The 27,094-nt window shown below is 41.0% G+C and overlaps 1 protein-coding gene across 2 annotated transcripts in view; it reads right to left on the bottom strand.

Moving 5' to 3' along the window:
* Nucleotides 1-19,314, bottom strand: part of SNX3 (sorting nexin 3) — a 29,785-nt gene extending 10,471 nt beyond the window's left edge. Inside the window, exon 1 of one of the 2 annotated variants that reach the window (XM_036413864.2) lies at nucleotides 18,842-19,314. In XM_036413864.2, the coding sequence (XP_036269757.1) occupies nucleotides 18,842-19,003 (162 nt within the window). In that variant the 5' untranslated portion in view covers nucleotides 19,004-19,314. The remainder of the gene's footprint in view (nucleotides 1-18,841) is intronic. The other variant, XM_036413863.2, reaches the window with a different exon arrangement.
* Nucleotides 19,315-27,094: the final 7,780 nt, after the last annotated feature.

Below are 27,094 nucleotides of genomic sequence, written 5' to 3'. Positions count from 1 at the left end.
GAGCAAAAAGAAGACAATCAAAAATTTCTAATCCATATCCTACCTCAAATACTAAAATCAAAGACATTAGTGGTTCTTCAACCTGGTAAATTTAATAATTACCTGAGTAGCTTATAACAATTTCTGAAGTGGAAGTATAACACAAATATAGAAAGTGCACAAATACATTGAGGTACAGCTCAATAAGTTTTCAATGGTAATAATCTGGGTAGTCATTAATTTAAAAAAAAAGTCCTGAGTCCTACCTCAGATCTCAGATCAATTAAGCCAGCTTTAAGTGGAATGGGCTCTTTAAAAAGAGTTCACAAAATCTAAGTAACAAACCGATGAATGAGTGAATCCAGAGACATGGAAGCATGGAACAAAGTGCAGAATCTGGGAGGGAAGGCAGGGGAGGGTGGGTGGGTGGAAAGTAATCAACCAAGAACCTTGTATGGGTATACACATGGCCCATGGCCACAGACTATGGGGCAGTGAGGGCCTGGGGCAGGACGGGGTGGCTGGAGGGAGTCAATGGGGGAAAATGGGACTTATGTAATACTTTCAATAAAGAATTACTTTTAAAAAATGCTTGGTGAACAAACAAACAAATAAAGATTCCCCAGATGATTTATACATAAGTATAAAACAAAGAGGTAATTTCATTAAAATTAGAAATTATTACCATACCACATCAGACTGGTTCAAAAGATCATACAATAAGCAGCTAAAGCAGTGCTTAGAAGGAAATGTATAGCTGCAAATGTCCACATGTCCACATTGAAAAAGAAGTATATCTCAAATGAATAACCTAACCTTCCACCTTTGTAAACTAGAAAAAGAACAAGCAAAATACAAAACAAATAGAAGTAATAAAGTTCAGAGCAGAAATAAAATACGTAGAGACTAAAAATAACAGAGAAAACAGATGTAAAACACCTCGTGCTCAAATTAAAGAAACAGGAAACTAATCAAATTTGAGATTATTTTTAATATACTGTTTTACAAAATTTTTGACACAATAGTCATACTATTCCTTTTATAGGAGAAGATAAAGTTAGTAACTCTACTAACCCCATTCTTACTTTAAAATCTCAGATTCATTCAGTATATGAATATACACTTTCTAATGTTCTATATTATAGTGGTTAAGAGCTCATTCTCTGTCTAGGGTTAAATTCCAGCAATACCACTTAGCTATGTGACTTGGGCAACTTAATCTTCCTGTTTCTTAATTTGCTCATCTATAAACTGGGAATAATAAATAGTGTGAAAGTATATCAAATTAGATGATTTAGAATTTAAATTAACCTAGATGATTTCTTTTCTACTACTTGGGAAACATAATATCTTGAAATTAAATAAGATCTATAATGCTGGAAAACTATATTCTTATAACCCTATCTCATACAGATATTGTAGTGATAAAATGAGGTACTACATAAAACATTCTTAGAACTATACCCATCACACAATAATTGCATCATAAGTCTAAGTTATTTCTTTGTTTTTCTTTTCTTTTTTAAAATATATTTTATTGATTCTTTTACAGAGATGAAGGGAGAGGGATAGAGAGTTAGAAATATCGATAAGAGAGAAACATCGATCAGCTGCCTTCTGCACACGCCCTACTGGAGATGTGCCCGCAACCAAGGTAATCCTCCCCTTGACCAGATTCAAACCTGGGGCCCTTCAGTCCACAGGCTGACGCTCTATCCACTGAGCCAAACCGGTTTTGGCTGTTTTTCTTATATTACCCATTTTGTGTCTTTTTAAAACTTAGCAAAAAGTTCTAATATTATAACACTATCCTTATATTTTTAACCAATTCTTATTGTGATGTTTACTTTGTATATCTTCTACCATTATTTTTGCTAAACCATTTGAGAGTAAACTGCAGACATTATAACCCCTTACCACTAGGTCCTTTAGTGTGCATTTCCTAAGGACATTCTCTTGTATATCCACAGAACAAAGATCAAATATGCTGACATACAGCCCATATTAAAATTTTACCAGTTGTCCCAATAGCATCCTTCATTAACTCTTAAAAAAAAAAAAGAATAAGTTTAAGAATCATTCATTATCTCTTTAGTCTCCTCCAATCTAGAACAGTCCTGCCTTTTAGCCATTTAAGACATTGACAATTTTAAAGAGTGCAGGCCAGACATCTGTTTGTCTGTTTCCTCATGACCAGCTTCGTGTCCTGCATTTGGGGCAGGAATGTTCTAATGCAGGAATGTTGGCCTTCTCGGTGTATCACATCAGATGGCATTACTGAATCACTTTGTTAAGGTTAGGTAAGCCAGGTTTTTCCAAAATGAAGTTACCTTTTTTCCCTCTTTATTGTAAGTTTTTCTTACTCTTGCACTTGCACTTTATAATAAAACTGGAGACCTGGTGCATGAAATTTTTGAATGGACAGGGTCCCTAGGTCTGGCTGGCGATCAGGGCTGATCTGTGGGGTACCCGGCAGGGTGATCCGGAAGGGGGGTGTACCTGAGGCCTGTGGGCTGAGGGCAGCTCCTGCATTGCGTGTCTGCCCACTGGTGGTCAGTGCGTGTCATGGCAACGGGTCATTGTTCCACCATTTGGTCGATTTGCATATTAGGCTTTTATTATATAGGAGTTAGTGCTATTTGGAATTTACCCACCTAAATTTAAAACGTACAGAATAAGCCCTAGCTGGTTTCCCTCAGTGGATAGAATGTTGGCCTGCAGACCATGGATCCCGGTTCGATTCTGGTCAAGGGCATGTACCTCGGTTGCAGGCTCCTACTCAGCCCGGACCCTGGTCAGGGCTCATGCAGGAGGCAACCAATCCCTGTGTTTCTCTCACATCGATGTTTCTTCCTGTCTTTCCCTCTCTTTTCCACCCTCCCTAAAATAAATGGGAAAATATCCTCAGGTGAGTATTAACAAAAAAATAAAATAAAAGATAGAAATTAAATTAAATTTAAAAACTTACAGAATGAAGTTTTAAATTTATAGCTTCTTGGGAAAATCACATTTTTAGGAGAAGTTATTTGCCTGATTTAACCACTAGGAGAGAGACTGGCTTTCTGTAGGAAAGCTCTACTCTGCCCACTACAGTGTGAAAATGCAAAACCAGCAGAGGATTTATAGCCCACATGGCTAAGATGGAGCCCTGAGTAGTTTTACTTGCCCTAGGAGAAATTCACAGCACCTCTCAAGCTTCTGCGCATCTTGCCTTTTCATTTCCAAGAGGAGAATGCATTCTGAGTAGCTCATGACAAGGTGATGGACGGTTTATGTACCTGAGATGTTCAGAAAGCTTAGAAAAGAACAAGACTAAAAATCCAAAGAAGACAGTTCAATATTATTTTGTTACACTTGTCCTTTTCGTGTACCAGAAACAAAGCTCCAAAAAGATGAAATGCTATAAAAGGTCTGTATGCAAATGTTCTAAGAGGTCTGTATGCCTGATCCTTAAACTGCTATTTTAAATTAAAGGGAAACCAGCCATTTCCCACAAAGTATTACAAGTCACATGAAGTAAAATCATCAGGAATCCAGACATTATATGAGAAAGATTTCTGAAGCCATGTTACAGAGCTCTAAAACAAGTGCTCCCTTCACATCTAAGTGCAGGAAACTGCCACATTATTAGTCTCCAAAGAAACGAGTCTTACACACTTACACAGGCTGACCTATTAAAGTCAGCAGCACACAGATACCCTATATGTAACCCGATTATCACTGATAGCTAAGCAGAAAACCAAGCCTCAAAATGTGATCACCTGAATATAGCTTAACAAAAGATATTAAAAAAATGTGTACTAGGTGTTTCTAGTATTTCTTCAGATAGTGTCACGTGTGCATTTGAAAAGAGAGACTGGCAACGACATCAAAAGTATACTCAATAGACCATACTCTATTCAGCCAATCCTAAGAGATGTAAATGGATGCCCCACTATAGTTCTCATTAAACGGTTGCATTTCTCCAAATATCTACATCTAGAGATAAAGGATAAGCTGAGAAGTGCTTAAGCTATTACCTCTCCCTTCAGTACTTTTGATACTTGTTTTACCCAATCTGGAATAGCATGAATAACTAGAGATATGGTTTATAACCTAGATGAACTCTAAATATGTCTGGAGAGAAGTCATTTAAGTGAAGAATAAGCTTTTAGTCTGGTGAACCTTTGAAATGTAGATTGTCACTAAGCCAAGGTATTTGGTTTAGTTTTGGGAAGAAAAAAAAAAGAAAAAAAAAAAAAAAGGACATGGCCTTCCAGTGATACAATTTCCCGCTATTTTAGAAGTATCATTTATAGTATAATTTCCAAAACAATAGAGAAGAAATTATCTAGATTGGTTTAATGCACGAACCAAGTAATTCCATATACTTTTCCTTCTTTGTCCATATTCTTCATTTGTGAATTGGCAACAAGACTCATTTACAAGCTCATGCAAGGTTTTTCAATGAGCAACCTTTAATGGACTTGTGGAATAACAATTCTACTGTAAGGCAAAATTCACCCATATTGCTTATGAATACTTACTTAATCCTACAGATTTCTCCAGATATAACTGAACTCTGTTGGGGGCCACACAGACTTTACATCCAACTACGACCATTCTGGACAGGACTGAAGAGAAAAAAAGGTAGTATGCCTTCTGAAAAGCACTATTTTTCTCATCCCAGTTCACTTTAGTTAAGCAATTTCCTAAGATAATAAATGATCCTATATATAAAAAAAAAAAGTCTCTAACCTTTGGTTGAATTAAAAGTTGTTCTATCTTAATTGTCACAGAGAACAGAGTCTGTGTAAAGTTGGTGCACACGTTGGAGATTGTCACAGGGGTCAGTGACCAGACTGTGACTACTGACCAGAAACACAGTGAGAAGGGGCAAAAAGGTCAAAGAAACTAAATAGAAAAGGCCTTGTGTACACTGATCCCTTCATATGACACCCCTGTATATTCGAGGCCAATATAACTTATAATTAAATAAAGACAATACCAACAAGTCAACTTCAATTCCAGGAAAACTGGACAGAACAGATGTCTGTTAGTTTGAGTCTAACATTTTAAAACATATTTTTATTTATTTTAGAGAGAAAGGGAGAGGAAGAGATAGAAACATGAATGATGAGAGAGAACCATTGATCAGTTGCCTCCTGCACGCCCCCTACTGGGGGCCAAGCCCGAAACAGGGCATGTGCCCTTGATCAGAATCGAACCTAGGGCCTGACTTCAGTCCACAGGCCAATGCTCTATCCACTGAGTCAAACCAGCTAGAGCTTGAGTCTAACATTTTTATTCAAATAGCTCCATTTGGCTAAAGGTTACTGTATTAGACCAATTTTAGACAAAAGCAGATCAAAAGCTCTAGATTAAGGCAGATAAAATAACATTTTTTCCCCTAAACAATCCACTTAACTATATTCAGAACTAATAACCTAATTCAACTTACAAAGCTCTTAATTTTATGAATGTTTTGTCTATTATGCTACTTAGTTTTGACATTCTTTAAAAAAAATTTTTTTTTTTATTTCAGAGAAGAAGGAAGAGGGAGAGATAGAAACATCTGATAAGAGATAATCAATGTAATAATAAATCTCCTGACTGCCAGAGAAGCATCATGCTGCCCTAAAGGATTCTACCCACAGATCTGAGGACACTTGGACAACTAGCATCTGGTAGTTAGCTAAAAGCTGGTACGTCTTCTAGAAATGAGAGTTCACTGACAGATGTCCCCTCACTGAAAGCCCAAGCCATGTGGCTTCCCACTTCCTCTACACCCTTGCATCAGTGGCTCCCTGCCTTCTGCTCAAACTGGGCTGCTGTGAGGCTCAGAAAGCCAGTGGAAGCAATTATATAAAAAATAAATAAAATAAATAAATACATAAATAAGAATCATTGATCAGCTACCTCTTGCTCATCCCTCAACGGGGATTGAGCCCGATACCTGGGCATGTGCCCTAATGGGGGAATCTCCTGGTTGATTTGTCGATGCTCAACCACTGAGCCACAGGGTCAGGCTGGTTTTGACATTCTTGAATACTCTTCATACAGAAGTTCTGGATGCCTTATATACTTGATACATATTTTCATACACTTCATCATCTTTTCTTAAATTGGATTTTTAAAATCTGTCTTATCAGGAAAAAAATACAGAACAAAAAAAATATTTTCTGTGCTATTTTTTTCTAAAATTGTTAGACTGAAAATTGAGTGGTATCTTATACACAAAGTCAGTGAGGAGGGAGCCACACCTGAAAATAGCTGCCCATACCTTGTCAAACAGACTTCTTACAATCACGAGCCTTACTGCTACTGACGTCAGCTGATGCCATAACTGGAGGTGGAGATGGAGAGTGCACAGATCAACAGAGCATTCTGTACCCATAAAGATGTCAAAAAATAAAAAGATAAATACTGGTAAGCAATTGTCTTACTCTGCAAAATTCAAACTGAATGTAATCAGCTATGCAAAAGAACATGGATATAAAGCTGAAGAGAGTGGAGAAAACAGGAAGAACAACTGCTTAAGATGCCAAAAAAGAAGGCCTTAAGAGGAAAACCAACAAAATGGGCAAACTTGGAGCAGATCCTTAAGACTTAGATTATGGAGCAACACCAGAGTGGTTTATGTGTGCCAACCAAGCTTATTCAACATCAGGCAAGAATGTTTGCAAGCGAAATGAACATTGATGATTTTACAGGAAAGGCAAAATGGTGCTTCAATTTCATGAGAAGAGAAGAGTTGGCCATGAGAACATGAACAAAGTTAGCTCAGAAAATGCAACCAGTTTATGAGGATGATCTCATATATATAGATAGTGACTCAGAAGACAGCAGTGATACAACAGAAGTTGAAGAAATTGATGTCTGGAACTAACAGTGATGATGAAGAGAGCAGTGATGCAAAAACCAATAAGGTGCTATGCTCCATAATATCATAGTACTGGTATGTAAACATTACCTGCGGTAATTACTAAATAAAAATGTGTTCTGTCTTATATTTAAAATAGTGATTTGTTAATTTTAAGTTGGAAAAGTGTGGGCCATTTTATACAGGGAAAATACGGCAAATAAATAAAGCACACACAAAAAAAGATAAAATTTGTCTTATCACAAATGGATGTGACATTTTAGCAAACATTGTTCTTGCTCATTTTAAATAACCGCCTAACGTTAAGATGGAGGTTCCTTCTCAAAATTCAAAAAAGTAGTGTGACATCAGGAGAAATTGTGAAGTTATACATTTACTGCCAGAAATACTTAAATATATTTCAGACTTTGAGCCCTAAAATAAATTGCAAAAGTCAAAGTACTTTTCTCCTAATGTGTGCAGTGAATGGAAGATATTATACTATACTTCTAAGACCTTACTTAGAATTATGGAGGGTCAAAGGCCTGACAAAGAATGAAACATTTCTAAGTTAAATTTTAATCAAGAGCTCATAACCTAAAGTATTCATCACCTGGTACACACACTTGTCTAGTCTTAGAAGTTAGCCCTCTCTCATTCAAGGGCACTAGATCACAACAGAAGCATAAACAACTTTATCAAAGGTTACATGGTTCTTTCTTTTATAATCAGTGTTTTAGTATATTTCTCTTTAGTTAGCAAAAATAATTCTTTACAGCCTAGTAACTAAAGTAAGGCATTAAACTTTTCCATAAGAAAAAAAATATCTTTCACACCTTTGGTAGAGCATCTTGACAGACTAGAAGGAGTGATAATGAGAACCAACAGTAGATTATAACGGGAAAGAAGAAAGATAAGGCTGTGGTCTATGATCAAGGATCAGTGTCAGGCTGAAACCAAGTCTCTACTGACTTTCACTCTCTTGGAGTCTAGAGTGTCTTTTTCTGTTGCAAATGATCTTTAAAACAGGAGCATGGTCACTCTTATTACTTTCCTATCGCTGCTGTAGCAAATTACCACAAACTTAGTAGCTTAAAATAACACAAATTTATCTTACAATTTTGTAGGTCAGAAGTCCAAAATGGGTCTCATCTATATTAATAAATGAGAAATACATAAATTGACTATCACTTCCCAACACCCACAGCCAATCAGGAGTGTGCAAATTAACCTGACAAAGATGGCGGCAGCCCTGCACCACAGCCACTCCGGGCCTCTGGGCAATGCACCTCTTCAGGGCCCCCCTGCCGTTCTCCACACCTGTTAACCATCCTGCAGTCTCCCTGTGGCCCAGCCACCGGCCTCAGAGGCAACCCTCTGGTGCCTGAGGTCGTAGCTCCCAGTGTCTGGCATCTCCCTCTACCTCACCCCCGCCCTCCTGCTCTGGTAAACAAAACCCTAGCATTGGAGCAGCCGTGCAGGCACAGACGCACATGGTAGCTCCCTTGGTGCACAGTTAGCATGCCCATCGGAGCCCAGGGCCAGCCAAAGGGCAATGATGGTGGCTATGGCTGCAGCGGCAGGCAGCTCGGCTTTGTTTTGAATAGATGAAAGAGGCCACCTACACAGTAACCCCAATTATCAGATCTCCCTCCTCCCTATCTTGCCAAATTAAGAGGGGAGGGGCGATGGGTGTGGAGGTAGGGCGGGCTGGTAAGAGATAGGAGGGGAAGGGCAGAGGAGGATGATGATGAGGAAGGGGGCTAGTAACATCCCACTTTCACAATGGGAAAGCCAAATGCAAACCCCCAACCTCTCCAGTCCTCCCCGCCTGCCTCCCCTGCCCCACCTCTTCCCTGGAGCACCAGCGCTGCACAGAGGAACTCTCTGGAGAAGGAGGGCAAGGAGGAAGCAGAGTCGGAGAGCACAAGGCTTGCCAACCCCAACCCCACCGCCACTGCACAGGCTGCTGGAGGGAGCCTGCCACATGCCGGCTGCCAGGGGAAGACAGGCCTATTCTTGCATAAATCTTCGTGCCTAGGGCTTCTAGTTGGGCTATCTCAAGGTATCATCACGGCTGCATCAGGGAGAATGTGTTACATGCCTTTCCTAGCTTCTAGAGCTGACTGCATTCTTTGGCTCATGGCCCTCTCCTCCATCTACAGTCAACAATGACAGCACTCCAACCTCTGTGTCCACTGTCACATCTCCTTCTAAGGCTGACTCTCCTATTTCTTTCACTTACAAGAACCCTTATGATTACACTGGGCCCAACCAGGGAATACAGGAAAATATGCTCATCTCAAGACCCTTAATCACACATTTGAAGTCACTTTTGCCATGTAAGGTTCAGAGGTTTAGGAAGTGGATATCTTTGGGAGTCATCATTCTGCCTACAAAGTCACCCAAGTCACAAGTACCACCACCAACCATGGCATTTGGACATTCCTACTAAGTAATGTTGTCACAAATTCTTTGAAGCTCCTTCCTTCCAAGAGATGGAGTATATTTCCCCACCCCTTGAATCTGGACTAACCTTATGACTTGCTTTAACCAACAGAATGTGGTAGAAGGGATAAGCAAGTTTCAGAGCTGAAAACTCAGGTCTCGAAACTTCCATTTTCATCCTCTTAGAATGCTATTTTAAGACTGCCATATAAGGAAGTTAGTCTAGCTCAGTGGTTGGCAAACTCATTAGTCAACAGAGCCAAATATCAACAGTACAACAATTGAAATTTCTTTTGAGCCAAATTTTTTTAAACTTAAACTACATAGGTAGATACATTGTTATTAACTTAATTAGAGGTCTGGTGCATGAATTCGTGCATGGGTGGGGTTCCTCGGGTGGCCTGCAGGGTTTGGGCCTCAGCTTGTGCCCCAACCCTCGCAGTCCCACATCCCCGCCTAGCATCCTTATCTGCTCTACCATCCTGCCTATTGGGTGATTGATGGGGGCCAGGCCCCCTGCCTGGCTCCCTCAGCACCTGGGAGACGGGTGGTGCCCCCTCTCCCCGGCCACTGCTACTGGTTGCCATTTGTGGGGCGATTGGTGAGGCAATCAGGCCCCCACTCGCACCTACCTTGGCCTGGCACTGCCAGCTCACTTGTTCCACCATCCCACCACCTTCCTGTTCTCATGGGGATCCATTGGGACTGGCAGCACCTCCACTGCTGCCCTATGCCAGCACTGCATCACCAACACCTGCCATGTTATGCACCGCCTCCTGGTGGTCAGTGCACATTATAGCAACTCCTAGTCAAACTCCAGGTCAGAGGACTGCCTGAGGGGACAATTTGCATATTAGGCTTTTATTATATAGCATTAGTATATGTGGTATTTTATGGAAGAGCCACACTCAAGGGGCCAAAGAGCCGCATGTGGCTTGCATGTCGCGGTTTACCAACCACTGGTCTAGCTGACTGGAGAATAACAGGCTATGTGGAAGAGAATAAGGCAATCCAAGTGAGAGCCAGACATGCCAACTCTCCAGCTAAAGACAGCTACATACAGGATTCTGTTCAAGATGGAGGTGCAGGTAAACGCAATATTCAAATCCTCCCACAGTCACAACAAAACCACAACTAAACTACAGAACCATCATTCAGAATCACCTGAAATCTAGTCAAATGGAAGTCCTACAATTAGGAATTTAAAGCAACATCAAGACTGATGAGATGAGTGGAAACACAGACACAGACTGGGCTGGTCACACAACCATGTGTGGTGGTTCAAAATTGGGAAGGATATCTTGGCTACAAAAGTCCCCTGAGGAGGGGTCCCAGCCCCAAAGAGGCCTCCCAGTCCAGGGTTCCAGAGCCAGGAAGAGAAGTCAACATAACTTCTGACTGTAAAACCCAGCAGGGATTGTGGCTGAGAGAGACAGAGGGCAGCTGGAGTCCTAGGGCAGTCCTCTTGAAGGGCCCAAACATGGATTTACCCTGACTCACTCCCTCTGAGCTCCAGTGCTGGGGCAGTAGCTTGAAAGGAACCAGGGATATAATGGGAATAAGTGAATTGTCTGGCATCAGGGCAAGAGTTGGGAGGCAGCTTTCTGCCAGACAAAAGTGCTGGCAGAGGCCATTGTTCCTTGTCTGAATCCCCACCCCCATTGAGCCAGCATGTAGGCACCAGATCAAAGTCTCCATCAATTTGGCTCAAACTGTTCACCCAGCCCTAGTGAGACCCTGCCCCACTCAAATTGAAGGCCCACACAAGCCATTTCCAGTCACTTTTCCATACAAATGACCTTTCTTTGTTTCATGCTTCAAACTTTCCTACAATCTCTCAAACAAGTAGCATCTGGCCTCTGCCTACCTGCTACCTCTTTCTAAGTGGCTCTAGGCCTGGCACTAGCAGCAATCAGCCTTGAATGACAGCTTGTCCTCTTCTGGGCATCTCGAAGACCAGCACAGGTAGCAACCATCTGTAGATCGCTCTGTAGCTCATGCCATGTGGCCCCAGGCAGGATACAGGCAGTGATTGACTTTGCATCTCTTGAGATACACCAAGGCCAGTGCACCACACTGTTGTCCATGTCCATCAGTTCTCTTTCTTGCTCAATCCCTCCATCCCCACTCCCTACTAGAGCTGTCTGCCTGTTCTCTATGAGTCTATCTCTATTTTGCTTGGTAGTTCAGTTTGTTCATTAAATTCCACATGAGTGAAGTCAGACGATACTTGTCTTTCTCTGACTGGCTTATTTCACTTAGCATAATGTTCTCCAGGTCTATGCTTGCTGTTGCAAATGGTAAAATTTTCTTCCTTTTAACGGCAGAGTAGTATTCCACTGTATATGTACCACAGCTTTTTTATCCACTTATCTAACAGACAGACACTTGGGCTGCTTCCAAATCTTGGCTAGTGTAAATAATGCTGCAGTGAACATAGAGGTACATATGTTCTTCTGTTTTAAAAAATATATTTTTATTGATTTCACAGAGGAAGGGAGGAGATAGAAACATCAATGATGAGAGAGAATCATTGATTGGCTGCCTCCTGAATGCCACCTCACTGGGGATTAAGCCTGCAACCTGGGCATGTGCTTTGACGAGGAATCAAACAGTGACCACCTGGTTCATAGGTTGACACTCAATCACTGAGTCACCCGGCTGGGTAGGAGTTCATATATTCTTTTGAATTAGTGTTTCGAGTTTCTTATAATAAATTCCAGAAGTGGAATCATTAAGTCATATGGCAATTCAATTTTTAATTTTCTGAGGTAACTCCATACTGCTTTCCACAGTGACTGCATCAAGCAGCATTCCCAATCAACAGTGTACAAGGGTCCCCTTTTCTTCATATCCTTGCCAACACTTGCTATTAGTTGATTTATTGGTGATAAAATTTATACATACTTCTGTTTCCACCTGAAGATAACCAATAATGGCAAGGCAAGGCAAGACAAGAGTGAGATACTGAGATACTAAGAACTAGACACAAGGAGGGAAGGCTTTGAGACTCTATCCTATAATAATAAAAGCTTAATATGCTAAGTGCCAGGTCGTCTGTTGAACCAATCAAAGCATAATATGCTAATGAATGCTAAGGATGCTCAACAGCTCCCTATGACATGTAGGGAGGCAGACAGTCAACCAGTCAACCACCAGAGGGCAGGCACTCTGACTGGTAGGTTAGCTTGCTGCTGGGGTCCGGCCCATCGGGACTGAGTGAGATGGGCTGAACATGCCCTGGAGCCCTCTCAGGGTCCCTCCCCAGCCCGGATCGTGCACAAGTGGGGTCCCTCAGCCTGGCTTGCAAACTCTCACAATCTGGGGACCCCTCGGGGGATATCAGAGAGCCAGTTTTGGCCCAATCCCACAGGCCAGGCTGAGGGATCCCTCTGGTGCGTGAATTCATGCACTGGGCCGCTAGCATGTCATAATATCTTGTTCCTCTATTATCAGGGAAATGAATGCAACAAGGTTATAGTAATCAGTTGGAAAATTTAGTGTAGCTGGGCAGCCATGTGAAGAAAGGAAAAACACACTGTTCTTTGTTTTCCCACAACAGCAACTACTAAGTGATTGGGATTGGCTTTTTCTAAGGTGTAGCTTAGCAACATTCTGATCATCTCCTAATTCTTTCGTCTTTTCTTTGCAAAAATATCTGAAATTTCAGAGTTTTGAGAATGTTCACTAGATTTCAAAGAAATAAAGTTGAGCTCTAATTAGTTTTGTTCATCTTTTTTTGTTTTGTTTTGTTAATCTTAAAATGTGAATGAATTTTGATCCTTTCCTGAGAATTAATATTGTTGAATAGAGAAAGGAAGCAAGCATGAAGAAATGGCATATCTGATAGTGGTATATTATGGGAATGTAAGAAGTACTGAAAATAGATAATTAACTTTTTTTTTTTTTTTCCTTCAGTGACTGTTTAAAATTATGTGGGCATTTATACTTAGGACCAGCATTTTAGTTTGTTACATTAACTGATGAAGTATGTAATTTGAGTCACCAAAATAAGTGAGATCATTATATCTTACCAGAAAATCTTAGGAAGACTTCAGATAATTTTTATAAAAGCTCTTTGTGTCAAATAATACTGGAATAATTACTTTCCAATTCTTTGGTTTTAGACTTTGATTTTGTCACTGGTGTCTCTATTTGTTTGGCTTTTCTCAAGTTATTTCCAGCCTTGTCCCTGTCCCCTATAGCTTGTTTGCTTTTTCATTCCTGTCCTTGTGGTATGAGCTTCTTTTCCCTTTTGCGCCTTATGCACAGGTGCACCATTTCTCTCCACTAATACCAGCAGCAAATACTTTAGCAGCTAGCTGACTGCTGTGTCATTAGTCTTGAACTGATTTATTTGGTATGCCAACAGGAAATATTTTGCTTTCATAGAACAAGAAAAATAGGTTTATTTGTGTTACTCTTATTAATTTGTGCAGTTATTCAGTGTCTGCTAAGTTAATGTTCAAGAAAAAATATTAATTTTTATTCAAATGTTCTATTATTTTATGTTAACAATTTTTACTCATTTATTTTAGCCCTTTGTATTCAACATGTCTCTATCAAAATAAACCTATGTTTCTATGAAAATTGAAGCTTTTGTTTCTTGGGGGCCCACATAAACTTAAACCTTGTTTATTTGGCCTGTGTTAGCCTTTGAGATAGACATGCTTGCTCTAACCAAGTGAGCTACCTTAGGGCCATGCTGATTACTGACTTTTAGAAAATATCTGTATTTAGAAAGAGGTAACCTTTTGGAGACTTGACTTTAAGGAATGAACCACAATGAAATATAAAAATGGTACTGTAAAATGGAAACCTATATTTTTTAAAAGAGAAAGAGGTGCCGAAACCGGTTTGGCTCAGTGGATAGAGTGTTGGCCTGCGTACTAAAAGGTCCTGGGTTCGATTCTGGTCAAGGGCATGTACCTTGGTTGCGGGCACATTCCCAGTAGGGGGTGTGCAAGAGGCAGCTGATTGATGATTCTCTCATCGATGTTTCTAACTCTCTATCCCTCTCTCTTCCTCTCTGTAAAAAAAAAAAAAAAAAAAAGAGAGAGAGAGAGAGAGAGAGAGAGAGAGAGGGGTAACATTTGAGTGACTATGTACCAGTCACTGTGCTAAAGGGATTTATGTGCATTATCTCTTTTAATCCTATGAGATAGGCACTATTATTAGGATACCTATTCTACCAAGGGAAGTAGAGTTTAAATTTTGTATTCTACTCTGCTAGTAAATAATAAATCAAGTCTTTGAACTCAGAGCTCAAGAAAGATCCTTAACTTCATTCCTGTTCGAAACAGTTGTCTCTAGGTACAAAAGATCTTAATCTCCAGAAAATTAAAGTAACATTATAGCACAAACTTCATAAACGATGACTGAATTTTCCCTTAAGCCTTCTCTTTAATATGCCAAAATAATTCTAGACCCTGAGCTTTCCTAAACTTTAATCATTTATGGGGCTCTCTGCTGTACCTACCCATCAGAACAATTTTTAAAAACATTACCACCACCAATTATTTTCAAAAGCCCAAAGATACTAATCAAGGGATCCTAATAGTCTTAAACACTATCCTCAAACCAAAAGATAAATGGAGATTGGGAAACTTGCATTCTAAAGTGCCACCATCCTGATAAAATTACTCTGTGAATTAGAGTAATTTCAATCAGATTCTATAAAACTGAACATTTTTCTCAAGACCAGAATTAAAGAGTAACTATAATATGATTGAAGGGCCCAAACTCTGAAACATAAAATGGTTTGCCACATGGCAAATTTAATAGCAAAAGGCAAGTAGTAGGGACTAAGGTGAGCAGCAATAGTGTAGAAAAGTAGTAATAAAAGTCATTACAAAATGATTTATCTGTTCATTTCACTGGCCACATGCCTTAATACAAGACTGTACTTGTTCTCAAAAGCCATATGCTGCTTAAAATAAGACTAATATCTTACTACATGGTATCCTGAGTAACATCAGTTCTATTAATAATTAATGTCGTTTTTAAATATTCGTTTAAAATCTTGCTTGGCGTTAACTTGTATTGACATAACCTTCAAACACGTGGTATCTACAGAACGTGTGAAGTGCAATTAACAAGTTTTGCTTGAAAAAGTTTGTGTTTGGTTTGGTTTTTGTTGCAAAACTAGGACTAAGAAGATGGCGGATGAAGAGCATATTCAGCACTGCATGCTTTACGAGTTCCAATTAGGAAGAAAAGCAAGTGAGGCTGCAAAAAACATCTATAGTGCTCTTGGTCAAGATGCAGTTAGCGCCAGAAAATGCCAGCGTTGGTTTGAGAAATTTCGCGAGGGAAATTTTTCGTTAGATGACAAGAGTGGTCGAGCCCGTGTGTCCAATTTTGATCAAGAAGCTCTTCAAGCTCTTTTGGTGCAAAATCCTCAAATTACCCAACAAGAGCTTGCGACAACTTTAAATTGTTCACAAAAAACAATTTCCAATCAATTGCGTGCACTTGGCAAAGTCCAAAAGTTTGGAAAATGGGTTCCTCATGAGTTGACCGACAACAACCGTAATCAAAGAGTCACAATTTGCAGTTCACTCCTCTCTCGTCAAAACCGTTTGCCGTTTTTAGAGCAAATTGTTACCAGAGATGAAAAATGGGTGCTGTATGTTAATTTGAAAAGGCGGCCTCAATGGTTGGACAAAAATGAGGCTCCGCAGCCCACGCCAAAACCTGACTTGCATGCGAAAAAAGTGATGTTGTGTGTTTGGTGGAATTTTAAAGGAATTCTTAATTATGAACTTTTACCATCTAACCAAACCATTACAAGTGCAGTGTATAGTGCCCAATTGGAAAGGTTAGCCCAAGCTTTAAGAGAAAAAGAACCCGCGCTGATTAATCGCAAGGGCGTAATTCTTCACCACGATAACGCACGACCGCATACTGCAAGAATCACTGCTGAAAAACTGCGCCAGTTGGAATGGGAAGTTCTCCCTCAACCTACATAGTCTGATATTGCCCCTTCCGATTACCATTTGTTTCGTTCTTTGCAAAACTTTCTTCTTGGAAAAAAATTTAATAATGAAGAATGCCTCAAAAATGCATTGACCGAATTTTTTGCATCAAAATCACAAGAATTTTACAACAAAGGTATTAAAATGCTTCCTGAGCGTTGGGCACAAGTAGCAGAAAACAACGGCAACTATATTGTTGATTAAATTTTGTTGTATTGTTTAAATAAATTTGATTTAAAAAAGGTATTAGAAAACAACATTAATTATTACTAGACCTTTAAGTAACATTACATACTGTGTTTCCCCGAAATTAAGACATCCTCCGAAAATAAGACCTAGTGCATGGAAAGATAAGACATTTCCTGAAAGTAAGACCTAGTGCAACTTTGGGAGAAAAAATTAATATAACACACTGTCTTATTTTCAGGGAAACAGGGTATTATGAGAAACAACAATGGCATTTTACTTATTTAATATATTTTTTTATTGATTTCAGAGAGGAAGGGAGAGGGAGAGAGAGGTACAAACATCAATGATGAGAGAGAATCACTGATTGATTGGCTGACTCCTGAACGCCGGAATAGAGCCTGAAACCTGGGCATGTGCCTTTGACAGGAATGGAACCTGAGACCCTTCAGTCCACAGGCCGACGCTCTCTCCACTGAACCAAACTGGCTAGGGCAACAGTGGCATTTTATAAGCGTTAGAAACTCAATGACATTTTCTTATAGAGCACTTGCATTTATGACTGTAACCATCATTAACATACAACATACTGTTTTAGATAGTGCAAACCTGTGTATGTGTACACTTTGTTAATTCTATAACTTAGTAATCATTCTTAAGATTATTGCCTTTAAAATGCAAATGACCACACCATAAAGCACAACTATTTGGTAACCAAGTATCAGATATATTTTTTAAATAGGTAAGTTATCAGGCTAGAGTCTACTTAATGTAATGCTCTCAGCAAGATAAACTCAGTTATTAAATGGAGGAAGTGTAGGCAGGAGATTCCACTTCAGTTGTGTGACAGGAAGTACTAGCTATGGAAGTTTAGAAACAGGAATACCAAGTTCTGTTTCAGCAAAAGAAAGAAAGGAAAACATGCTTGGTGAATAAGGGTAAAAGAGGAAGTTCGTTTTGGTGAACAATAAGCCAAATATTTAAGACAATCCAAAGTAATTCCAAAAGTTAAAAAAATAAAAATAAAAAAAGACCTCCCTTTTTCTGTAAGCTCAGGTGGCAATGTACTTCCCTAGGTACATTGGAGCCTGGATTTAGTTTCACTATAACATGACTGCTTATGGTCACATTTTACATATCTGCAGGGAGGCATGAGTAACTTGTGTCATTAAATTGTTAGTTTTATACCTTAAAGTTTGATGATATTTAATTTAGCAAAACTACGTAAGAAATCATTTCTTAAAAGTGCCTAAGTTTCACAACAATGTGAATATATTTAACACTACAGAACTGTGAACTTAAAAACGGTTAAGATAATAAATTTCATGTGTGTTTTTTTACCACACAAAAAGTAGGTAAGTCAAAGAAGACATTATTCCATTTAAATGTTAACAGTAACTTGTTATGTATAAAGTTTGATTACTCTAAAGCTAAATTCTTCTTATGCTTAATTTTTAACAAAATAACTTGTTGTTGTTGTCATCTTTAACAGCCGGATTCATTTTATGTAGCTAATTTTTAAAGATACTTCCATACGTGAGCAGGAACTACAGAAAGTGAAGCATTCTTCTCAATTGGCGTCGTTCAAATAATCGGAATTGCTTACTGCCAAGAAATACTGGTCATGAAGTTATGTGTTTCGACTTCAGCTGATTCATTCATTCAGTGAAGTGCAAACCTCATCCCTAACTGGACAGGCTTTTGTTGGCGCGTCCTGGTTCCGGATTGTGAAGTAGGCGGCACTCCCCACCCTCACCCCGGACCACGGCGGCCCTGACCGCTAAGGTCACTATCACTTCCAATCACCCCCCTCTCACCTGGCTCAGCCGTACCAAACTGGTCTGACTTTTGTGAACTCCCTTTAGGTTCTGTTCAAAAGAACCGAGGTTAGTCTGGCGGCTTGGGAAAAGCCCAAAGCAACCAACCAGCTTGGCTCGGCCACTGCTAGGGGGGAAAAAAAATATCCAAGGGAAAAAAAAAAAACAAAAAAAAAAAAAACAGGGAGGGTTTCAACTTTGTGCAAAACCCCCTATCTCAGTCACATCTACCTCCCCCTTCCCGAAAGGTTGTGTTTTCGAAACATCTACCCCTTTCCAACTCAAATGGCACTCCCCGATCAGCTGCTGGAGGGGCAAGCGGAGCCCAACCCCCGTCCCGATCTCCATGCACCACCTTCTCCCAGCGCCGGCGCCGGGCTCCGCTCCCGCTGCAGCCCCCAGCCCCGCCGGCCCGGGAGCCGGGCCCCAGACCCCGCCTGCGGACAGGGCAGCCCCGCCGAGTCAGCCCGGGGATCCCGGCCTGGGGATCCCGGCCCGGGCGGCCCGAGGGGATGCGCTCCCGGGTCGGCAGGGGGCGACCCGAGGGGGCAGGAAGGGTCTCGCCGGGGGCAGGGGTAGACAGGCGGCCTCACCTTGACCCTGATCTCGTAGGTGGTGAAGCGGCCTCGGCCGACCCCCACCGTCTGCGGGTTGCTCACATCGATCTCTAGGAAGTTGCTGGGCGGCCCGTAGGCGTCATTCAGGTTCTGCGGCTTGGTGATCAGCCGCCGGGTGTCCGCCACCGTCTCCGCCATGTCGCTGGTGCAGCCGCCGCCGCCGCCTCCGCGGGCAACCTCCGCCCCCGCCGCGTTCCGCCGCCGCCGCCGCGGACGCCGCCGCCGCTCCTGGCCGCGGGGACACCGGGCTCGCGCGCAGCGGTCGCGAGGCGAGCGAGCACGTCGGGCGGGCGTTCACCCCGCGCGCGAAGCTCCTCCCCGAGCCCCTCCGGCTTCCGCCTCTCGTGCTCCGGGAAGAGACCGCTGACTCGCCGGAATGCGCCGCTCCCGGCCGAGGAGGCCTTGCTGAGGCCGCGGAGGGGCCTGCGGACCAGACGGAGGAGGCGGAGGGGGAGCGGCGTCACGGGACTTGTAGTCAGAAACAGGTCCCGGCCGGACTACAGCGCCCACAATGCACCGGGCGAGCGCGTCGCCGTGGGAATGTGGCCCGGGTTTGCGGACCCGGGGGAGCGGGGGCGGCGCCTCCTGGGCCCGGAGCGGAGGGGGAAACTCGGGAAAAGGTCTCCTCGCCCTGGGGAGCTGCGGGACGAGGCATGAGCGGTTTACTGGCTGTGGAAACCCAGCTGCCAACGCTAATTCTGCCCGCCTACCCACCGCCTCACCTTGTCCCACCGATTGTAACCCTTAGCAAATGCCTCAGTGACTTTGACATCACCTTCGAGAGTTTCACCAGACACCTGTCTGATTTGATAAATTGAAGGCTGTAAAATAGGAGTGGAATAAACAAACAAAATAAAACTCTTGAGATCATAGCACTAAGATCAAACCGTTTTTTGGCTGGTGGGCTCTCAGAAACAAAATAACATGCAGTAGCGAGGCTGAAACCTGCCTTGAATGCCCTATGTTTGGGTGACCTGCAACTTCTTCAGTTCCCACACAATTCCAGTGGTTATAGGATAGTAAGGAACTAGGAAAATGTCAGGAGTGGAATGGGAAAGCCGAGACAGATGGTTAAACAGCAGTTTTTGTCCACTTTGTCAATTCTATCTTCCCTAAACCAAAGACACTTAAATGGTAGAGGAGGCTGGGAGAAGGTCATTGGGGGGGGGGGGGGGGGGGGGGAGAAGAGATATATGTACTACTATACGTAATACTTTTTAAAAATATATATTTTATCGATCTTTTACAGAGAGGAAGAGAGAGGGACAGAGAGTTAGAAACATTGATGAGAGAGAACCATCCATCAGCCGCCTCCTGTACACTCACCACTGGGGAAGTGCACTGCAGTCAAGGCACATGCCCTTGACCGGAATCGAACCAGGGACCCTTCAGTCTGAAGGCGTTGCTCTACCCACGAGCCAAACCGGTTTCGGCTAGGTAATACTTTAAACAATTAAAAAAAAAAAAAAGTAAACAGTTTGCACTCTTCCCCAACTAGAGGGTAAATAGTTTAAATTTTCCAACTCAGGGAGACAGATAACAAATTCAATTAAGTCCCATTTGCCATCCACACCCAAGGACAGACAGATTGAGAGAATAAATCTCATTTTGGAACATCAGCCTAAAGCAGAAGAATATTCTATTGATCTACCCTTAAGACCTCCCCTAACCACCCAGCCTTTAAAACCCCTGAAAATGAAGGTCCCAGTGCTGCTCTCCCTTCAGGAAGCACACCCCTTACCATTCCTCCCTTCTACAGCTCCTTCTCTTCCCTCCTCCTCCCCTACATGTATCTCTAACCTCCAAGTGACCCCGTGAGGCTTGCAACTAGGGAAGCAGCGACAGCACAGCCCATCTGGGTCTAACCCCTGAACCTGACTCTAAGGCTCCTTTTCACCCTTTTCTCTGACCTCCTAGTGAGCCAAAGCAGCCCAGCCTAGGCGTTCCTGTTGTTTCTTTTGTGCCCTTCCTTGTTTCACTCTTCTATGTCTATTTTTGCTATGGTCAATAAATTCTTTGCTTACTTTTCTACACTTTGGTCTCTTGCTTGAAATTGTTCCCTCGAGAAGACAAGAACTGAGGTCTCCTCCACTCTCTGGTAACATCTTTTTAGTTTAAACCATATAACCTAGAGGTTCAGGGCCATGGTCCCTTGACTGGCCTGCTGCTGCTTGCTTGGAGTATATCTTCAATAAATCCCACTTTGCTTTATTTTCATTTTCCTTGACCTTAAAATTTTTTCTATTTGATGGGAAGAATCAAAGTCCCTGTCAGTAACACAGTAAGTTAAATAAAAAACTGACAAACTGCCAAAACCGATTTAGCTCAGTGGATAGAGTGACAGTCTACAGATTGAAAGGTCTCAGGTTTGATTCTGGTCAAAGGCATGTACCTTGGTTGCGGCACATCCCTGGTAGGGGGGTGCAGGAGGCAGCTGATTAATGTGTCGCTCTCATCGGTGTTTCTAGCTCTCTGTCCCTCTCTCTTTCTCTCTGTAAAAAATCAATAAAATATATATTTTTAAAAACTGACAAACATCTCTATAGCATTTGAAATGAAACACAGATAAATGTTTATAAGAAATAAAGCAAGACAAAACAAGTATATCATAGTTCATTTCTACCAAATGCAAGTTTTGAACATTGAAGTAAAGGATAAATTTCTTTCCCTGCCTGAAGAGTTATCTCCCTTAATGTTATAGCCCCATAACTATTTCTGAATTTTTCATGTTCTTTCAGAAACTGATGTACTTTATTTTTTATTTTTGTTAATCCTCACCTGAGGATATTTTTTCCATTGATTTTGAGAGAGTGGATGAGAAGGAGGAGGAGGAAGAGAAGGAGGAGGGAAACATGCTCTAACCACTGAGACACAGGACAAAATTGATGTACTTTATTTTATTTTTTAATATATGTTTTTATTGATTTTAGAGAGAGAGAAAGGGAGAAAGAGAGAGAGAGAGAAAGAGAGAGATGGATCGGCTATCTCCTGTATGCCCCCTACTGGGAATTCAGCCCACAACCCATCATGTGCCCTGACCAGGAATGGATGGGACTGGTGACCTCATGGTGCTTGGGATGATGCTCAATCAACTGGCTGGCTGGGCCCGATGTACTTTAAGTGCTCTGTCCCTTAACCTGAAAAGTTGTCCAGATCATTAGCACCCATTTCTAATAATACTGAGAACAGTTGAAATAAAGAGATTACTTTAAAATTACATGATTATTTCCCCAAAGGTACAACACTTACTGAATCAACAAATATTTATTAAAGACCTATAGATATTTTCAATTCTAGATACTAAAGAGATAAGGGTAAGATGTGGAAATTCTCTGATCTCATTGAGATCATAAATTGATAAGAAAAGCAACAAGCCCACAGAAAAATAGGCAAAGTTATAACACTTTTCTATATGTTTTTCACATAATAACAAATCAGAAGTGAAAATGCACTTAGAGTATTCACTGAAAAATCTACCTTCTATCCCTATCGCTAGCCATCTAGTTCCCTTGTTACCAGTTTCTTGTGTGTTTTTGTATCCTTCCAGAAGAAGTCTAGCATGTAAAACATCTGTGCATGTACATATCAACAGAAATGGTATCATAGGATACACTTATGTACCATAGTTCCCTTAATAATATCTTGAAGATAAGCTCACATTTGTATAGCACCAAAATACTCCATTACATGATGTGCCATAATTTAACTTGTCCTCTGCTGAAGAATATATATATGGTGACCTCAACCTTTCGACTGTTACAATGCTACAAGAATAACCTTGACTATGACATAATCCCAAATGTGGGATTAAATTTGTAGAATAAAATTTTATAAATAGAGCTGAAACCAGTTTGGCTCAATGGATAGAGCATCGGCCAGCAGACTGAAAGGTCCCAGGTTCGATTCTAATCAGGGACATGTACCTTGGTTGCAGGCACATCCCCTGTGGGGGGTGTGCAGGAGGCAGCTGGTTGATGTTCCTCTCTCATCAGTGTTTCTGGCTCTCTATTCCTCTCCCTTCCTCTGTAAAAAAAATTAATAAAATATATATTTTTAAAAATTTATAAATAGAATCACTGGGCCAAAGGGTATATGAATTTATGAAATATTGCAAAATTTCCTTCTGTACATGTTTTACCTATTTACACCCTGTTCAGCAAAGGATGGAAGTGCCTATTTGCCCATAGCTTCACCAACACCAAGTATTAACAAATGTTTTAATCTTTAATATTCTAAATCACAACCTTATTTTAATATTTTTTATAAGTATAGTTGAGCACCTTTTCTTTTTTAATCCTTACCCAAGGACATGCTGAAAGAGAGGAAAGGAGAGAGAGACACACACATTGATGTGAGAAAGAAACATCAATCAGTTGCCTTCTGCAGGCTCCCCGACTGGGGATGGAACCCAAGACCCAGGCATGTGCCTTGACCAGGAACGGAACCAGCAACCCTTTGTGCACAGAATAGTTCTCAATTGATTGAACCACTCTGGCCAGGTTTGAGCATCTTTTCAATATGTTTACAAGCCATTCCTATTTTCTACTAAGTAAATTTAAAGATCAAATGGCTTTATCCAATGATTCATGAATTAGCAGCATTCCATCTAGCAAATAGAAAGGAGCTCTGAGGAGCTGTACAAAATGGAGGGCTTCCACCCTGGCCTGGTAGCTCAGATGGTTAGAACATTATCCAGATACATCAAAGTTGTGCCCCCAGTCAGGCCACATACAAAGAGCACATGTAAGAATCAACCAATGAATGCATAAATAAGTGGAACAACAAATTGATCTCGATCTCTCTCTCTCTCTCTCTTTCTCTCAAAAGCAATTAAAATTATTTAAAATTTAAAAATTCAAAATGGCCCAAGCTGGTTTGGCTCAGTGGATAGAGCGTTGGCCTGCAGACTGATGGGTCTGGGTTCAATTCTGCTCAAGGGCACATGCTAGGGTTGCAGGCTCGATCCCCCATGGGGGGTGTGCAGGAGGCAACCAATTAATAATTCTCTCTTATCATTGATGTTTCTATCTCCCTCTCCCTCTCTCTTCTTCTGTGAAATTAATAAAAATACATTTAAAGAAACAAAAATTCAAAATGGAAGGCTTTGGGAGGTAGGAAAGGAAATTTCTAACAAAGAGTAGATTGTTTCAGGCAAGTCCTCAGCTTCCAGAAAACTGGCAACCAGACATTTGTATTCTTTCTCTCAAGAAAATAGATTACCAACTTTTGGAGTAAAGAATCACTAATGTTATCTAGAGCACTGAGTTTCTCAAACATTATCGTGCATGTTAATCACCTGAGAACCTTGTAAAAATGCAGATTCTAATCCAGAAATTCTAGGTTGAGGACTCAGATTTTGCATTTCCAGGTAATTCCTGTGCTGCTGGTCTCCAGACCACACTGTGTAACAAGGATCTAGAGTAGGGGTGTCGAACTCAATCAGAGAAGGGGCCAAAATCTAAAATCCAGCCTAAATCGCGGGCCGAATGGTTTACTGAACAGTCATAAACTGTCATTGTGATGGAAACGCAGCGGATTGCAGTGATGACAGCGCTGTGCGGGCCACATTGCAAGGCCTGGCGGGACAGATTTGGCCCGCGGGCCTTGTGTTTGACACATGTGATCTAGAGAATCTCAGGAATGCCAGATATATTGATTAACTGGTGGGAAAGGGGGGGGAATCCATTCCAGAACCAAGGGTATCATGTGGTCTCTTTAGATGAACAGATATGTCCCCTTAAGACTCTTAGACCCTTCCGGCCATTCATATGACAAATACGTACTGAGCAGCTACAATAAACCAGGCGCTGTGCTAGGTGCTGGGGGAGGAGGGAGCACGGAGAAGAGGGATGGTGGTAAACAGTGTTTGCTTCCAACATCTTCTAGTCTGGTCATACAGACATGTCAGCAGTGGGTGATAAGAGTCACATGCCCAGTCTTGTGGGCAGAAGGGGAAAATTCCAGAAGGAAACTACAACAAAACTGAGACATGAAGCTGGTATTTGACAGGCAAGGTGCCTATGATTTGGGTGTGCCTGTGTGTGGGAGGTGCATTTCAGAGCTAGAGATGAACACTTGCAGAGGCCTAGAAGAAAGAAGGAGCTACACTTCGCTTAGTGCTATTAGAATAAAAGGAAACTATGTCAAGAACTAAGGCCAGCCGAAACTGGTTTGGCTCAGTGGATAGAGCACCGGCCTGCGGACTGAAAGGTTCCAGGTTCTATTCGGGTCAAGGGCATGTATCTGGGTTTCAGGCTCATCCCGGTAAGGGGGGTGCAGGAGGTAGCTGGTCGATCTTTCTCTCTCATTGATGTTTCTAACTTTCTATCCCTCTTCCTTCCTCTCTGTAAAAAATCATTAAAATATATTATATATATATATATATATATATATATATATATATATATATATATATATATATATATAAAGAACTAAGGCCAAAGGGACAAGGCATGAAGGGCATTATGGTCCGTATTTTTGATTCTGGACATTATCTAAAGACATTCTAAAGGAAACCATGGAATGGAAGTGATTTGATTTTTAGTTTAGAAAAAATCACTCTGTCAGAACTAAGATAATAGCAGTGGGAATGCAGAGAAATGAATGCACTTGAGAAATAGTTGCCTCTATTTCTCTGGTTAGACCCAAAGAAGGCACTGCACTAAGCAACTGAGGACTGCTCTGGATGGAAGTCTGTGAGATGCCAGGTCAGAGGAAGATGTCAGCATGCAAAGAACACCACGATTTCTATTGGGAGATGAAGGGCCTGACGGGTCTCTGTGGATTGGTGTTAATGTTCTAGTGCAAGACCTTAGCCACAGAGATATACATGTCCAGGCATACCAGGTTTGATTCCAGTTGTATTTGCAAAGGAAGTAAGTTCTTCTACAAACCAGTTAAGCTTATTATTCATCTACATTGAGTCCTATATTTTACCTTCTTTCCCATCTGCCCTTTATCTTGGTTTTAGGTAATGTTAGACTACAGAGATCTTCATATTGGCTATTTTCTCTGATCACACTTATCTCTTATGCACAATACTAGCACATCTTACACATTGCCATTCAGTTATGTCTAATATTTACATTAAATATCTCTTGGCTAGAATTTTATGTTTTATACAAGTATTTCTGCGTTGAAGTTAATACTGTGAGCAAATCTATTTAATCGGGGCTTGGTAGAGGAGATGGGCAGAATCCTGAGTATCTACTTAACCCTAGAAAAGTTACTTTACCTGCCAGTGCCTTCATTTCTTTATGTATACAGTGGGGACAATACTACTTCATAGAATGGTTATAAGTATTGAAAGAGTTAATGTTTTTATAGCATTTAGAACAATGACAGGCATAATAGTAAGCCCTGAAATACATAGAATCTACATAGGAGTTAATAGGGATATAATCTTTTCTAGAAAAAAAGATAAAAAAACCATGGTTGGAAAATCATAAAAGGAGGCCTTGAATATTGGAATAAGGAATGCCTGGTGGTGTTGAGCTAGGTTTGTGAGTAGAAGACATGGAATGAATGTTATATCTACATGGATGTAACAGTGGGAAGCCTGACGATCCTCTTGACCAAAAACCTGAGCTTAAATCTGTTATTCAAAGCCTTGATTTATTCACTATTGCTTCAGATTCAAAACATTCGTTTTCACAGGCATTTCAGTCTAACGCAATGTCAGTTATTGATAATTAGGTCTCAAGTAAAACAGCTGCCAACCAGTTTACATTACCATAACTTGCATTTGAAAAAGTCAAAATTTTCAAGAAATGGTTAGTTCCAAAGTACATTTTTTTGGTAAACCAGCTTGAATACTGCATTGTGTATAACAAGGTTAAATAAAGGTTCTAATAAGACAAACAGCGACAATTTAAATAAATCAGATGTTTTTGTCGAAGATTACTCTGTGATTTTCTCCAATTATTCATGACATTTCACCCACTCATATTGTGATCTGCCTTAATAGTGGAAGGAAAAAAAAAAACCCTTGTCTCCTTGTTTATTCTTTGTTCTCAAGGAGATAAGCTGTTTATAAAGATGTTATTTGTTATTTAAATCACTTTTACTGAAGTTGTTTATTTCCTCGTTTCAGTTTCTAAAAATATTGCAACAATTGTAATGCTTCTTAGAGATGTCTATTCAATCCAGAGTGATTTGTACTGAAATTCTTTGCTAAATGGGCACAGGTGCTGATGTGTATAACATGCTAGAGTGAGTTAAAACTAATAA

Source organism: Pipistrellus kuhlii, unplaced genomic scaffold, assembly GCF_014108245.1.
Source record: "Pipistrellus kuhlii isolate mPipKuh1 unplaced genomic scaffold, mPipKuh1.p scaffold_m20_p_5, whole genome shotgun sequence".
NCBI lineage: Eukaryota > Metazoa > Chordata > Mammalia > Chiroptera > Vespertilionidae > Pipistrellus > Pipistrellus kuhlii.
The sequence above is the reverse complement of the archived record's forward strand: the minus strand, read 5'-3'. Positions and strand labels throughout refer to the sequence as shown.